General features: G+C 40.7%; 1 protein-coding gene across 1 annotated transcript in view; it reads right to left on the bottom strand.

The window, feature by feature from the left end:
- Positions 1-17344, bottom strand: part of DAB1 (DAB adaptor protein 1) — a 136502-nt gene that overhangs the window by 60236 nt on the left and 58922 nt on the right. Inside the window, exons 4-7 of the mRNA XM_044674782.1 lie at positions 9119-9250; positions 7869-7988; positions 7335-7373; positions 5684-5827 (exon numbers count right to left, since the gene is read on the bottom strand). Coding sequence (XP_044530717.1) covers positions 5684-5827; positions 7335-7373; positions 7869-7988; positions 9119-9250 — 435 coding nt within the window. The remainder of the gene's footprint in view (positions 1-5683; positions 5828-7334; positions 7374-7868; positions 7989-9118; positions 9251-17344) is intronic.

Raw genomic sequence — 17344 nt, 5'->3', positions numbered from 1 at the left:
ATTATTTCCAAAGGACTAAATGAAGGCTCCATGCTCAACCACAACAAAGAATGGAGAAGAAACAACACGTGTCTTGCTGTCAGAGGCCATTGGTTTTACCCAAGAGAGCTTGGGTGTGGGGCATACCACTAACTGGCTAGTCAGTCAGTAAATATTTATTAAGCACCTACTATGTGCCAAACATTATGCTAAGTCCTCAAAGACTGCTAAATGGTATGGGGGATAGAATGTTGAACTTGGAGTCAAGAAGACCTGAGTTCAAATTTGGCCTCAGATAGTTATGAAATGTGTGATTCTGGGAAAGTCACTGAATATTTTTTTTTGCCTCAATTTTCTCACCTGGTAAAATGAGAATACAAATAGATGAACTTGGGTCCTCTGGTTGCAGAGAAATTACCCTTTCCACTGTACCATGATGAAGGGCAAGGAAGGACACTATGTGCCTGGAAGGGAGAGTTGGACTAGATAATACCTGGCCATCTGGATTGCCCTTAATCAGACATAATTTGTGCTTCTTGTTTCTACCCCCAAAAACATGTAAAATAAAAATGACGTAATGTCTAGCCCAGTACTAGGAATTATGTCCCGATTCTTGGAGCTGCCCCATGCTGGAAGAATTCCATACATGAAGAAGTAAGCTCCCATCACTGGAGATCTTTATGTGCTGGGTTAGAGTAATTTCTCAGCTTCCTGAAACTCTTTGATTCTATGAAATAAATATTGCTTAAACTTTGTTCCTTGATTTTCTGGATCTGTCCTCTCTGGCTCTCCATTTGGCATATTACTCGCTAATTAATTCATATTATTCTTTCTCATTAGTTAACAATTACAGATTAACTAATACACCTCCTATGTGCCAGGCACTGTGCCTGCTAATGGGGATGCAAGTACAGAGAATAGCACAATCCCTATCCTCAAAGTGCTTACTTGCTAATAGGGGAGCAATGAGTAGATATAGCAGAATAAATATCATCTTAATAAATACACAGACATACAGAGTAATTAAATACAATGTAGTTTGGGAGGGAATCAGCAAAGCAGCTCTTGTTTTTTTTTTCCTTTTTTTTTATACCTTAAGCTAAACTTCATTAGAGTGTGAGCTTCTTGAGGACAGGGATTTTTTTTTTTGCTTTTCACTATATCCCCACTAAGTTAATACTATTTGGGGGGCAAACTGTAGGTGCTAAATCAGTTTCTTATTTATTAAGCCCTTTATAGGACTGATAATGCCTTTCTCACTTTTTTATCAAAGAGTTGTACGTGAACCTTTTTTTTTTTTTTATCTCAGCACAGTCTTTCCCGATCCCCTCAATCTGTGGGCTCTTTCCTTCACATATATATATATATATATATATATATATATATATATATATATACTATCTGTATAGGTGCTACTCTAAGAGAATTTATGTTTCTGGATTCCCAACTGTTGAACAGTGTCGAATTAATCCAAGTTGGAAAGAAATGTATTCTATCAAGATGTTTCATAGCAAATTCCACATTCTGTTTGATAGTGGAGATTTTGTTTGCTTTTGATAACCAGGGGTTCTTTTAAAGGAAGAGCTTTAGCAGCATAGTGCAATAGAAAGAATGCTATTTTTACAATCAGACAAACTGAGTTCAAATCCTGCCTCTGCCTCTTACTAGCTGTGTGACCTTGGGAAAGACACTTAGGTTGTGCAGGTCTCAGTTTCTTCATGTATAAAATGAGAAGGTTGGACCAGCAGATCTCCGGTCTCTTCTAGCTCTAAATCAATTAACTCATGATCTTGGCATGCTACTTCCTCTCTGTGGGCCTCAGTTTACTCATCTATAAAATGAAGGGTTACATCTGAGGGCCTCTAAGGTTACTTCCAATTCTAATTTTATGAGCCTAAGAATTCCTAAGTGACTCTAATGAAGATAGCAGGAATATATCCCCAAGCTTTGAATTTTCTTCTCCTTATCTCTCTCTCTCTCTCCCCCTCTCCCTCTCCCTCTCCCTCTCCCTCTCCCTCTCCCTCTCCCTCTCCCTCTCCCCTTAGTCCTGGGAATATAATTAGTATTCTTTTCAATGTCCTGAAATAACTGATTTTTTACACTTGACTATTAATAAGCTTTATCATAAAAGGCTCATTCATTATTGATAAAGATGGAGCAAGCAAAGAATAGTTGGTTGAGTCCCCAAAATGGATAATCTAATACCATTTTCCTTTGAACTCTTAAATCGATCAAGTTCTATCTAACCAATAATCTTTAAAATTAAAAGGAACATTAGATGTCTTATAGCTCAAATTCCTCATTTTATAGTTGAGGAAATGGAGGTTCTTGAGCAATGCAATGATCTGGCCAAAGTCTCACTGGTGGAAGATAGAACGAGTGTAGATTCAGTCCCAAGGTTTCTGTCTCCAGATAGAATGAACTTGGAACTACACCTCATTAACTCAACCTTTATATTATCCATTTGGCCATCGTTTTATCTTCCTTCCTTCCTTTCCTTCCTTCTTTTGTTCCTTCTTTTGTTCATTTGTTCATTCATTTGTTCCTTCCTTCCCTTCCTCCCTTCCACCTAGCTATGTGATTATGGTGACCTCTCTGAGGTTCAGGCAGTTCTCAAGGACCATAAACTACCAATGACTGGTACTGACAAAGGGAACTCTCATACTTGTGAAATCACAGATCTAGGGAGGCATATATGCCCTCCAATGCTATCCTTTCTTGAAAGCTCATTCCAGCAATGGGCCAACCTAGCTAAGCTTAGATAGGTTCCTTGCTACTCTGACCACAGTGGCATGGATTTTTCAGTCATACCTGCCCCAAAATATTATCTCTTAAGGCAAAAAGGGATTTAGATCTTTGTCAGTGGAGGGAAGACTCACAGCCATGAAATCATTGATCCTTGGGGGAGAATGTAAACTCTTTGGGGGAAGAGACTGCTTTGGAGGAATCATTTCGGTTAAAAAAAATCCACATCTGATTTATACTTCTATTTGCTTTCAATCTCTAGCTGATGGAATTTGCTTATTACCAGCATATATTTGGGACCACATCTTAAAGGCAATATAGCAGGAGGCACCCAGGATAATGGCAGCTTTTGAAATAAAAATCAGACCTTTACAAAAGAATTTGGCAGCTTTTGAAACAAAAATCAGACCTTTACAAAAGAATATTCTCTCAATTGGCCATTAAAAAGAAATTCCCTCCCCTCAAATGGAGGATTATTTTGAAGACCCGAATTCAAACTATATTTCTCTTACTTTGATGTCCTTAAGCGAGTCACAGAAACTCTGTAGAACTCAACTGCCATCTGGTCATTTCAGTAGTGCTTGACTCTTAGTGATTCCATTTAGGATTTCTTGGCAAAGATCCTAGAGTATTTTGTCATTGCCTTCTCCAGCTCATTTTACAGATGAGGAAACTGAGGCAAGTGAAGTGACTTGCCAGTGTGACCCAGCTAGGAAAAATCTGAACTCAACAACTAATGAGTAGACTATATCATATGACCTCTAAGGTCTCTTCTAGTTGCAATGTTTTAGGTCTTGGTTTTAAAATTCTACGTTCTAAAATCTCTTTTGTTTTCTACATTCTCTTCTTTCTATGCTCTAAGTTCTCTCCCAGCTCAGTGCTCTAAATTGGATGTTATAACCTCTCATGATCCTTGCACTATGCCTTGAAGAGAAGAACAGATTGAGAGTGAAGCTAGAATGGGATTAGGAAAGAGCCTTGTGATGTGATTGGGTCGGTAATTCCTAGGAGAATAAAACTCCCCTACTAAGGCAAATAGGTATCTTCTCTGCAATTCAGTCTTAGAGTGTTACCTAGAGCAGTGAGACCAAACTCAAATAGGAATCTAAGTCACTGACCCACACTTTAGCATCTCTGCAGGCTGCATATTGACTTCATTTTAAAAATTCTATTCATTCAATTGAAATTACATTTATTCAATTATCTAAAATTAATTAAACAGCTCTCCATTTTATCTCTTTTCATTGATTGATTGATTTGTTTGCTTTATCTGTTTTCGTTTTTATTTTTTGTTAAATATTTCCTAATTATATTGTCACACTTGGGAATTGCCTTGTACCCCAGAGCACCGAGAGTTCCATTGACTTGCCCAGGGTCCTTCAGCCAATTTGTATCAGAGACAGAGTCCTGAACCCAGGTATTCCTGCCTTTGATGCTCCCTTGTCTATTCACGATATTAAGCTGCTTCTCTGAAGGCAGATTCAAGCTAAGCCATGTTAACAATTTTTCCCAGCAGGGACCTGCCTGTTGCCAGACTGTTCGGGACTGAACTAAGATTAGACTCGCACATCTGCGTCCTCAGCTCTGTGTCTCTTACTAATAAGATGGAGGAAGCAAATGATTTGTTGGTTACTGAAAATACTCTATATTCATATTCATTTCTCTCAGCTGCTTGGCTTCCGAATTAGGTGAAAACCTCTCGGTTAAATCCCAAACCAATGGAGGCTCCTTTAAAATTGCACAGGGTCCTTTGGTAGCTCTTGTTAAAAGAACGGGATTTCCAGTGGCTTTGCGTTACAGAATACACACAGCCTGAAAAGTTGTACATCAGTTGTGGCATCTAGACTGAATTTGAACCACACTCTCTGGATTTTGCAAAGCAACAATGGTGGGCACTCTTGGGATGGGGGAAGGAATCATGGGCACAGCCGGTGATCATCACCCCCAGCTGAATAGTTGTTTTCACAAAATTTGAGTTCTCTACATCTCAGGGTCTCAGACACGCTAGAGGGAACCTCAGGGGCTTCCGGGTCCAATTCCTGCATTTTATAAGTAACGAAAGTGAAAACTAGACCTGTGAAATCATTTAGACGATCACACAGTAATCTGACAGAACTGTGATCGGAAATGAGGTCCTCCCGACTTTAGGTGGCATTCTCTACCTACCCCAAGAAGCTATCCTTGTATAACTTGTTTAAAGCGGGGTACAATGATGGGTATCAGCAGGAAGAATGGCCAGCTCAAATTTGTGTGGATAGCTAGAAAAGATCTTAGAGCATAAATGTTCGATTTTTTAAATACAGAATTTTGACGCTGGGACTGGCCTTGAATATAATAATAGTGATAATGATGATGATGAATGATGATAGCCAGCGAGCATTTATACAGTGATTTAAAGTTTATAGAATGACTTAAATGTGTTATCTCATTTCATTCCCGCATCAATCCTAAGAGGTGGTATAATATTCTTCCCATTTTACAGATGAGGAAAGAGAGGCAGGGAAATAATAAGTGGCTTGCCCAGGGTCACAAAGCTACTCCTTTGACCACGGAAAGTTAGAGCTAAAAGAGAGCTTAGAATACAGAATGTTAGAACACAGAATAAAGGTTGGTGGAATTGAGAGAAACTTTGGAACGTAAAATCTTAACCCTGGAAATGGAACCTTGGAACACAGATATAGAACGTCCGATGATAGATCTGTCAGAGACCTTAAAAAGAATCTTAGTAATTCTCTGTTCTAAACTCCCTATTTGGCAGCAGAGGGTAAATCCAGTGAATGAGTGGCAGCCTGCAGTCTAGCGTACCTACCTTCAAGTGTTCTCCCCAAGACTCCAGGGGGCTACTTCAGATAAACCATTAACAACTCATCCCGACTCATTCTTTGGTGATTAAACATGGCGTCAGAAATGCTAAAGGGACATCTCTCTACATGCCTTTGCCCTATAAAGAGAGAGATACCCCTTCCCCACAGGACTCCAAGTTCTTGAAGTCTGGGCTCTGCAGCAATGGTAAGTAAGATGGCAAGTAGTTCGATACCTGGTAAATGTTCTCTTCTGTTTCAGGCTCACGGATTGGCTCATGTCCAGCCTCAAACACAATGTACTATTGGAATGTTGTCCAAAGAAGAAAGGTCAGAGATGGAAAAGAAAGGGAGAAAAAGACCATTTGGAACAGGAGATCAATCAGGCAAGCATTGAAGACACAGATACAGAGCAAAGGCTTAACAGAGACCAGGTGGTCCAGGGAGAAGCACAATCACTGAATGGCCAACAGCTATCAGATTGTTTTTTTAAACAAAAGCAGTTTCAAAGACCAGGTAGTCCTTGAAAGGATGAGGAGAATCCGTCCCCTGCTGCCTTCTCACCTGAAATTCAATCTGGTCTCCTCACTGGGGTCTTTTTTCCTGGGGACACTATACTGAATGGGGATATTGCATGACCACCAGGAAAGTTTACCCACTTTGGTGGCACAATTATATTCTGATTTAATACAGGGACAAGGAAAGTACATCCCCCACTCCCTCCATCGTTGTTGCTATTTCTGGACTAAACAGAAGCCTGAAGGAATCTATAGTGACTTCGGACCCCTGAATGTCACTTTCTTATTTCCTCCAAATTGAAAATGCGGCATTAACTGGCAATAGGTACTCCAGAAAATAGCCTGCATGGTCAAAAAGGAATGTCTTTGAAAGAAAAAGAAAACAAATAAACAGATTCAGGGGTAAAAATCTAACCCTGATGCTTTGTATAACTATTATTTGGGTTTGGGAAAAGATAGATTTCTAAAGGGAAAAAAATGAAACCTTTATATAAACTGATGCAGCAACTGGGAATCAATTATAGATTCTCAATTTATCATGCAGATTAAAAAAATAAATTATTGCCATTTAAACTATAAGATCCCATTGTGTTTAGCATGAAATACATTTTGGATTGGGGGGAGGTTCTCGGTTATATACACTGTTCAACTCTTACACCTTCAAATTCTAATGCAATTAAAAAATAAATTAATACATGTGTTCTGTACAGAGTAAATTTCAAGTTTAGATCTGGGAGAGAAGAACTCATCCATACCAACATTTTCGTTGTTTTTCTCTGCTCCGATGAGCCACCCTGCCCATTATTGTGTGAGGCCGTGTAAAAGGAAGGCCAAAGAGTCCATGGCCAGTGCAATCATCTGTCGGGAAATCAGACTGTCCTTTCCCCAAATGAATAATCCTACCAGGGCTGCCCCAGTGTGAGCTAATTGGCCAACCTTTGCCTTAGAGAATCATGCAAATTACTCTTCTAATGAACAAGGCCTACTCCTCGTACCACTCTTATGTGGTATTCATCTCCATGTACAGATTTTAAAAGCAATATGGGGGTGGGGAGTAGAGAGGAAAAGGGAAATCTCTCACACTCAGGCTTAATGTTACTAATAACTTAGATCTGTTCATTTTTCTTGGCCATATTTCCAAGACTGGTAAGCTCTTGAGCTCTCTGAAGAAGTTTTGGGCCAGTTCTGTTCTTTTCAGCCAGGGGTCCAGAGGGACCCCTGAGAGAATTCAAGCATGTCACCCCTCTGGTGTAGCCTAACCATTAGTGACCCACAAAGCTTCCAAAATTACCTGGTACACGGGATCTTCTACATCCTCCTCCAAAATTGTCTACCGCAGAGTCAGAGAAGGGAGGGCAAAAAGCAAAGGATGAAAACAGAAGAGATGTGAGACCATAGTCAGAGATTAAAGGATTGCAAAGAAACCAGGCCTTGGGAGGAAGGTATTTTTGAAGAGGGTCAGCTGGAAAGGTGTGGAGAAAGTCAAACCTCTTAGAACCCTTCCCACCACTCCCCACACCCTTCCACTCCATCACCCCCTCCTTCCCTCCATGCTATGGCTGTGACCATTGAATTTCTTTCCTTCTGGTTCATAGCATGAATTGGGTGGAAGATTTCAATGGCCTCTTTACTTTATCTCAAAGTTGGATCACCAAATGGAAAGGGAAAGTCAGGAAGTGGAGACCCCTCTTCTAAAAGATTGCTTCCACCCAAGTTATTTACACCAACACTCTCATGGAGCCCTGGAAGCATTAACTGACAACTTCACATCTGTTTACTCAGAGTTTCCATTTTTGTGGGCTCCAGGCCACATTTACAGATGTACCTGGTACACTGCCTGTTCGCACTGTTTATCCTTCTGTGCCTTCTTCTCCAGCTCTTCTCTCTGTTTCAATTCATAAATGAGCTGAAAGAGATCACGCAGGTCCAGGATCACGGGTTCTGCCTGCAGAGAGACAAAGTAGGAAACCCACATTAAGGAGGGAATAACCCCCCTTGGGCAGCGACCCATTTCTCTCCCTGCTGGCTCCCACCTCCAGAAGCTCATTTTATTATTAAGTTGAAAGCACTTCACCCTAAATTAATTCAACCTTGTTTATATTGGCTTAGCAAATTACATCTGGGCGAAAGTTCATTCTGCTAGCTAATTATATTTGCAAATTAATAATAATTATAATTATATACATAAAAGGTGTTGCTTTTTATTTATTCCTACCTTTTAATACAATGAAATGAGCAAAGGCTTTTTGTAAAAGAATTATTGATTTTTTCTTGCCTCTTTGTTTTTTGGAGAAGGCTGTGAATGGAAGCAAATTTGTTTATATACAATGAGTACATCCAGTTTAATTGGAAGGAAAAATAACTGGTAATTAGGAGAAGCGAATGGAGAAAAAACTGGAAGTGAAAATGGTTCCTTCTTGGGGGGCTGCTTAGATGCAATTGAGGCCAATTCTCTGAAACACAGAGGGTTATAGGTTGAAGAGGAAAGAGTTTTGGGTTTTGAGGCAAAGGACCTGAGTTCTGATCCCAGTTCTGCCTTAGGCATGATGTTATTTAACCTTTAGCTCTTTCTTCTGCAAAATTAATGGACTAAAAAATTTGAGAGGTCCATTTCAAATCTACAGCAATGGAAGGGAGCATAGTAGGATCAAAAGAAAGTTCAATTTGACATTTCAAGAAACAGTCACTTATTTCCCATGTGTCCTTGAGGGAGTCACTTAAACACTCTGGACTTCCACTTCCTCAACAGTAAAACAAGAAGGGTGCATGAGATATACTGTGGCATCCCTTTTACTTCTAAATCTAGGATTACACTACTTACAGAGACTTGAATCAATGGATTTAGAGGTGGCTAGACTTTAGTAGGGAGGCTAAAATAATCCTGTGATCTTAGAGGTGAAGAAATGGAGGCCCAGGGAAGATGGGACTTCTTAGAAGTCACACAGGAAGTGGCAGGGTCAGGATTCAAACTCAGGATCCTTAACTATAAACCTATTTTTCCTAACCGTGTACCCTAAAGGGAAAGGCAAAGGCACTGTTGCTACTAGATATTTACTTGCGAACTGGAATACTCACTGCCTGGGCTGTTTTGATGGCCACAAATCTGTGGTTTCCTTCTTTCCCACAGACATATCCAAAGGCTCGGTGGTCTGTGATATCTTTTGCGATGTAGGAAATTTCGTGCACAGCATGGTGATGTTGGAGTGCCTAGGAGAGACAGAGAAAGGTTCTTTCAGCGTGTAGCCTATCTGATAGTGAATCATGGTGGGAAGGTGGTCGCCTCCATGATGATGAACCTTGAGAAATTCAGCCAAGTTTTGGGGTCAAGAAAGGAGGAAAAGAGGCTTGGAGAATTTTGGAATGATGCTGTGGACTTGACGTTTTGATCAGACTGAGAGAAATTAGAATATTCTGAATACTTTCAGAATAAAACAATAACTAGACAACCAGTAAGCATTTAAATTCTTCTTGTTGATTGATGACTGATCTGCTTAAAAACAAAATCAGCACTCTGGAGAACACCAGGTAAATTATAAAGTTCTAGTGAGTTAGTGTGGTTGTGGTTGTTATCTATTTGGTCCAGAGGTTTGTTTGCTTGTTTAGGGACCTCCAAGGGTGGAGATCCCATCCAGGGCTCTAGAATGACAATTCACCTCTAACCAACCATGTTAAAGAATTGCCTGGGGGCTCTTAGAAGTTAGAGGAACCATTATCTGTCAAAGGTAGGATTTGAATCCAGGCCTTCTCAATTCCAAGGCCACTCTCTCCCCATGATGCCTCACTGCCTTGATGATGATGATTAGATTTCCACATCTGTCTGAAACCCAAAGTCTTATTCCTGTGGTCCTGGACCATGATTTGGTGAACTTACACCTTCTTTTGCCTGCTCCAAAACCCACCTAAATACTCTCTGGTCATCTCATGGGATCATAGATATAGGGCTGAATAAATGTTTATTGACTTGATTTGCTGACTGTTGGCACAGCAAGGTAAATTGAAGAGGATCCAGCTATTTATGAAAAGTACAATTCATTTTGAGGCAAAGGGCTTGGGTTCAAATCCCTGCTCTTCTATGCACTATTTATGTGGTCTTGGAAAAGTCATTCGACCCTAAACAGCTTCATTTCCTTTCTATTCCATTCATTTGAATACAGTGAACATTTAAGAAGTGAATTCAAAGACAAAAATGCGACTGTGACTTGAGGAGGGTATTGTGAAAGGGAATTTTCCCTTTGTCTATTTTAACTTAATCAAGAACTTAAAGCATCCCTACTTAACGCCTAGTAAGTCACTAACAAAGTGAGTTTGTACTCTAACAGAACATAAGTACAGGCCCCTCCTGGGCAGAGGAAAGCAAATTGAAAGGCTATAATTGATTCCTGAGATATGAGAGGAGAGCTGATGGGCAGAGAAAATTATATATAAGCGGGACCCTGAGAGAGATCGGGGCTCCTCTTTCTTGGTGGCTCTTAGCCTCAGGGACATGAGCTCTGGTGGGATTCTTGGCAGTTTTGGCCTCGTCGGCACTGAAGGTTTTCAGTGGTTTTCAGTGTCTTTTGGCTCTTTTGGATTTCAGCTTCCTGATCCGGACTTTGGATTCTGGTGAAGATTCAGTTTCCTGCATTGGAGACTCGGGCTGAAAAGGGACGCTTACTCGAGTGAGGCTCTGGCCTCCTTGGCATGAGAGATTGACTTTGTGGCTCAGCTTCCTAAGCTTTGGTTTTTGGTTGTTGGAATGCCTGACTGGAGAGTCTCTTGTGGACTGGTGAGATTCTCATTAGGATTTGCAATCATGGTCCGGAGGCACTAGGATTAGGATGTATTTTAATCTAGGTGATATTTTCTACCTCCTTCCCATATTCCCCACTTTAATATCTCTACTTTGCTGTAAATAAGGCCTACTGACTCTTAGTTTAATTTTTATAAATGGCGACCACAACCACCTTTTATAACTCATAAATTTAGTCAAACCATTTTATCCCTTATAGTATCAACTTGGGCAGAAGTTAGGAGGGGGGCACTGGTCACCTGACCGGGGTCAGAGCGGCGTCTTATGTCCTGAAGACATAGGAGGTGACCCTCATAATTTAGGGGACAAGTAGCTGTCCTAGATACAAGTTGATGGTATCAAAGCATAGCCCGGAGGTGTGTCTTTGTGTCCATCTGAAACCTAGGGGAGAATCAGGGGGATGATGCCCTGAAGGGTCTTTCTTATCATTAGCCTTTGAAGTTCAGGTGCCCCTTCCTCAGCCTTAACAAGAATTCAAGGATGCAAAGAAAAAAATTTTCTTGCTTACAGTTTGACCTGATAGCAGTTTGACCTGATGGCACTTTTATAATTTGGGGGTACGAGGTAAACCCCAAGCCAATAGCACCCATCTCCCTCATATAACATATGGGGAAACTGAGGCAGAAAGAAGTTAAATGTTTTGTCAACTACCTTTTATTTAACCATTTCTTAACATTATATGGATGTGATATAAATATGTATCTCTCTCTCTCTCTCTCTCTCTATATATATATATATATATATATACATACATACACATATTTATATGTATTTGTTTCTCCCAATAGAATGTAAGTTCTTTGAGAGCAGGGATTGTTTTATCCTTTGTACCTGCATCACCAGCACTTAGCACAGAGGCTGCACACATAATAGGGAGTTTAATAAATGTTCATAGTCTAACTGATTGGTCAAGCTCATGTAGCCAGAATGGGTCAGAGACAGGACCAGAAATCACGTCTTCCCGATTCTGGGTCAGGCTCTCTTTTTAGGAGATACCCTTGCTTTTGAGTGAATTTTATGGAGCCTTGAGGTTGGGGTGGATAATTGTGACTCAAAAAAAACCAAACAACAAGGTTCATGTCAATAGGTTAATGAGGTAAAACCGGCCTGGTGTGCATTCATACATCTGGAGGTACTGGGCAAACTCCATCTAGATATGGTCAGGGAAGCAAAGCGGGTGGAGACAAGCCACTCCTTTCCTTTCTTTGCCTTTCCTGATTGCTCTCCTTTGACTGGCTGTTAAGAAAGACCTCATTTCAGGGAGGTCCCCCAGCAAAGCATGCTTTGGATCGGATTAGAAGTCTTCCTAGTGGAGTTTGATCCAGAGATTATCGCTTGATGGAAAAATCACACCTAATGTAGGAGACGGCAGATGGAGACATTTTAATTTTCCTGCGAGCCCTCAATAAGGGTTCTTTTAAAAACAAAACATTTGAAACTCTACCTAGGATTGCCTGGAAAAGTACATTTGCATGGACCTTCCAGGCTTCAGGATATATTTGTATTCTTACCCTCACCCAGAATTAATTTTATGATGCATCGAGGATATTTCTTAGGAAGTCTCGTCATTTGAGAAAGGTTCTTTGTGCGTTGATCCATCACCGTCTTTGCCAACTCTGTATTATGCCAGCATAATGCAGATGGTGGGGATTGCAAATGCCTCAAAATATAGTGAATGCAACAGCAGGGTAGCTGCGTTTCATCCCCGCCTCTCAGAATACCTGCAAACACTCATCCATTAGGCCTCACAATTGACTCAAATGGACAAGATGATTCCTAGCAAGGAGACATGAAAGGCCCTGGAAAAAGTCAGAAACCCACCAGGGCTCTTCCTCCCTCCCTCAGCTGCCACATTCAATCTTTTAAGAAGTCCTGAGGATTCCACCTCTACCAGTCTCTCACTCTCATCCAATCCATCCTGAATAACCTCTCTCAGGATAAGCATTTTCTTACACAGAGATTAGAGGAAATCATCAATTTGCAACTGGAAGGAGTGACCGAGATTATCAGATTTAACCTTCTTATTTTACAGATGGACAAACTGAGTCTTAAGAAAAAGGTTAAGTGACTGGCTCAGGGCCTTAAGGGGGTGAGATAAGATTTGATCCCAGGTTTTATTGACTCCAAATCTAACATTCTCTCCACTAGGCAATGCCACCTCTTGTTATTCTAGTCATATTACTTCTCCACTCAAGAAATCTGTCCCTGGAGCAAACACTAGCATAGAGGAAGTGGTTTATGGGACAGACCAATAGGGCAGAAGGAATAAATCAGAAGGGACTAAATACTGTCCTGAAGTACAAGAAGGGGGCTTATTCCTAACATATGAGTAATTTATTCATCCTATTACATCACCTGTGGCTCTTCCCTCTCCCCCTACTCCATTGGACAGGTTAGCTCCCTCAGAAAAGGTTACTCCTATATCATGGCACTCTGTGGGTCTCCGTCCTCTCCAAACCATAACTCACAGACTCCCTCTCATGCATTTACCTTCAATAATGAGTCTGAGGGTCCAATTATTTCAAAGCAAAGGCATCTAAGAAAATAACAAAAAGAAATGGAATAATAAAATATAGCTTCCCACAAAACCAGGGCACATCTTCCACAAATGGAGAAGAAGATTGGAATCTGTAGCAAATACTTATGGGGAGATGCACTTGCAGGGGACACCCTTGGCCAGAGCACAGAAGCAGGAAACATTGTGATATCTTTAGGTGATGACATCCTGCTGCTGGATGTGGTAGCCTGTGTTGGACCCTGTCCCACTAGTCATAGCAGAGTCGGATGGACAGCACCTTGATGGAGACTACTCCACCAGACAAGTACATCTCATATGGATCCTGCTCTTCTGGACAGTTCTGTTATAGCCTATCTTGGATGGAATAATATCAAAGTCCTTGATTCTCAAGTCAGAGGTCTTGGGTTCAAATCCACTTTGGATCATTACCACTTCCTAAGCCTCAATTCCCTCATCTGCAAAATAAGACCAAACTATTAAACCTCTGAGCTCCCTTTTAGCAAAAACATGGTTCCTGCCAGGCAACACGCCATCAGACACTGTTTGGTAGAGTTTCCCGCAGTCCCTGCCAGCTATGTACCCATTGAGGACCCAGCTGTGAAGCCTACCTCTAATCCTAGCTGAAGTCGTTGGGTACAGTGCTTTCATGAGAAGAGCAGGCTCTGCCATACTCCTTTACTGCAAAGCCAGAGAGTTGGTTTTTAAAAAGAGGTTAGAAAAAAATGCTGCCTTAGCAATGCACCTTCCTGAAGAAGTGCTCAGAAGGGGAGCTGAGGATTTCAGCTTTCCCCCCTTTACTGAATAGCCTATCTTATTGCCTTTCAAGTTCTCTCTCCTCTTATAGAATATTCTCAGCACCAGGTGCCAGACTATTCCAAACAAGGACCCAAAAGAGATCTAGCTACGTATCTGGTGCCAACACACTTGTCTATGGACTTTCTGTTGGATGGCATGGCAGGCATCACTCTAGCTCATGGTGGCTGTTCCATTTACTTTGCAGTTTTTAATTCTGAAGGTTTGCCACATTTAGTCATCACCCAACAGCTCCTAACACACGATGAAGCTTGATGATGCTTCTATACCAAGCCCTTCCTACGCTCAATGGGTAGACAAAGGAGATTTTGTTGTGATGCTGAGTGGTTTCATTTATGTCTGACCCTTCACACAGGGACAAAACTAAGCCAGGGACGGAGCCTCTCTCTCCCTACTAGACTAGCTTCATCTCTTATTCAATTTCTATGTAGAAAACATCCAGCTGAATTCTAAAGGGCCTCTGAGCTCAGCCTTACTGGCACTTTCTTTTTTGCATATTCTATGCAGCACTGTTCTGGGTCCTTGGAGAGATGGATGAGCTATCACCGGGAGCAGACAGAAGACCAAAAACTGCAGTCTACAATATAAGTCCATCCAAGAGGTAGAAACAGGACTTTGTGATATTTGAAAGGAAAGATCCTTACTGAGAAATGACATGTGGAAGAGGGAAGATTTGTTGGATGAAATGGTATTCTAGCTTGGCTGGAAAGGATACGGAAAGAACGCATGCAGTCTTGAGAAAGTATTTAGTCAGGAAGAAGAACATTTGGGCCACTCAAGTGGCTGACTGGATAGAGCACCAGGCTTTTCCTGGAGCCAGGAAGACCAGATTTCAAATTCCAGCCTCAAGTATGTACTAGCTATGTGACCTTGGGGAGGTCACTTAACCCTGCTTGCCTCAGTTTCCTCATGGGTAAAATGATCCAGAGATGGAAATGGCAAACCACTCCAGTATTTCTGTCAAGAAAACCTCAAATGGGGTCATGCGAAGTCAGACACAACTGGAATGAATGAATAATAATTACATAGATGTGGACTCTTGAGATGATGGTGTTATACGAGGATTGGTCAAGGAGAAGGGGGTGTGGGGGAGGGTAAGAGAGGTGCAGCTCCCTCTTTCTCTAAAGTCTGAGTTATTTTGAAGCTTAGAGTATAAGGAAGGGAGTGATAAGTATTGAGGCTAGAAAGGAAGTAAAGAATCAAACTTGGGGGAGGTGAGTATTACGTGCAAAGCAGAAGAATATAACCTCTGCCAGGTGGTAACAGAGAGTGACTAGAGAAGGAAATGGTGAAAAACTCCATTATTTTTTCCCAGAAAAACTTGTGGCATTCCATGATGCACAGGGTCACTAAGAGTTGGACATGACTGAACGAATGAAGAACAGAGAGTGATGGGTTCATGTGTTTGGTTTTTGGTTTTGTTACCTTTTTGGTAAGAACCAGCATTCTATTACTATTTTTATAGATTTTCAAAAACTTTCATAACACTTAGATTTCCCCTTTTACCTTTTTGATGACCATCCTGTATGATAAAGAAAGTTAAAAAAAAAGAATAAGAGGAAGAGTTAAAAATTCAGTAAAACTCATCAAGTCATAGAAAAAGTCTCTTGTTATATTCAATAGTCTAGGAGGCAGCTGGGTAGCTCAGTGGAGTGAGAGTCAGGCCTAGAGACAGGAGGTCCTAGGTTCAAATCTGGTCTCAGATACTTCCCAGCTGTGTGACCCTGGGCAAGTCACTTGACCCCCATTGCCTACCCTTACCACTCTTCCACCTATAAGTCAATACACAGAAGTTAAGGGTTTAAAATAAAATAAATAAATATAATAAAAAAATTAAAAATATATATATATTCAATAGTCTAACCCTGTGAACCCTTAACTCTGCAAAGATGTGTGTGTGTGTGTGAGTTCACTCCCACACGTGCACTTCTTCCTTCTTAAAATTCCCATGGTCTCTGATGCTCCCCAAAGACACCTAGCTTGCCAGCATGAAAAAAGGGCACTCACTCACTCACTCCAACTTGTTCTCTTCCACATGTAATAGCTTGGCGTGTCTTATTGTTATTTGTCTTCCAGCCTCCCTGGCTTTGCAATTCAGAAAATGTGTCCAAAAACATGCTAAGAAAAGAAAGGCGCTCATAATGAGCCTGCGCCTCCCTTTGTCTAGTTAGGTTTTAACTACTGTAATTGCTCGTGGTGTGAAGTCTTGTATTTTTCCATGTATCTATTTTTATTCTGAGTCTGTCTACTTATTCCTTTTTCTCATTTCTTTGAATCCTGTTGTGTTGTGTTGTGTGTGTGTGTGTGTATTTTTCCCCCCTCTCAGTGAATAGTGTTGCCTCAGGGGGAAAAACAATATGAAGGCTAAATAGTGTGGAATTTATTTTTTGAAAAACAACTAATGGTAAAGTGTTAAGCAAATTACTTTCTAATCTATACAGTATTTAATTGACTGTATTGAACCGTACCACAAATTAAGTCTTCTCTGTAATTTGTTCTGTCAGATGGTAACCCTCCAAACAATTTGATACTCCATTTAAAAATTGGTAAATGGTTCATGGAGAAGCTGAGGATTGAGACTTAGAGAAGATCAGATGAGATGCCCTATTTTTGTATAGGATATCGAGGAGTTTTCTACCAGGATCTTAAAATGCTTCATTGGTAAAGATATATCTTATTTCAGACTGTGCAAACAATTCTTTTAGATTTCAGGTTAAGAGAGGGGAGGTAGAGGAGACGACACCATCAGTAGGTCCACTATAAACTTTTATTTTACTAATTTGAAATCTCGTTTTCAGTACCGTTTATTTTTTATATGCAAGCCACATGATACTCAGTGTGAACCCTGGGGCAAGCCACTGAAATTCCTTTTTATCTTTTGTAGAGCCAGGGCATTGGAAAGGATCATCTCCAAGTTCCTACCCAACTCTAACATTCTTTATTTCATGACTGAATGTCTCTTCTGGCCCTCACACTCTAGGTTTTATTTTCTAAAGTATAAGAATATTTTGAGTTCTCTTCTGCATCTACCATTCTATAGCTGGAATTTATTCAGGAACCATTTATTAAGTAAGACAAGTCCTGTGCTAGAACTAAGAATACAAAGAAGAAAATGGACAGTATCTGCCTTCAGGTAATGCACATTTAGTTGGGGAAAAAACAGGTACATATATATATATAT

This window comes from Gracilinanus agilis, chromosome 4, assembly GCF_016433145.1.
Source record: "Gracilinanus agilis isolate LMUSP501 chromosome 4, AgileGrace, whole genome shotgun sequence".
NCBI classification, from domain to species: Eukaryota; Metazoa; Chordata; class Mammalia; order Didelphimorphia; family Didelphidae; genus Gracilinanus; species Gracilinanus agilis.
The sequence above is the reverse complement of the archived record's forward strand: the minus strand, read 5'-3'. Positions and strand labels throughout refer to the sequence as shown.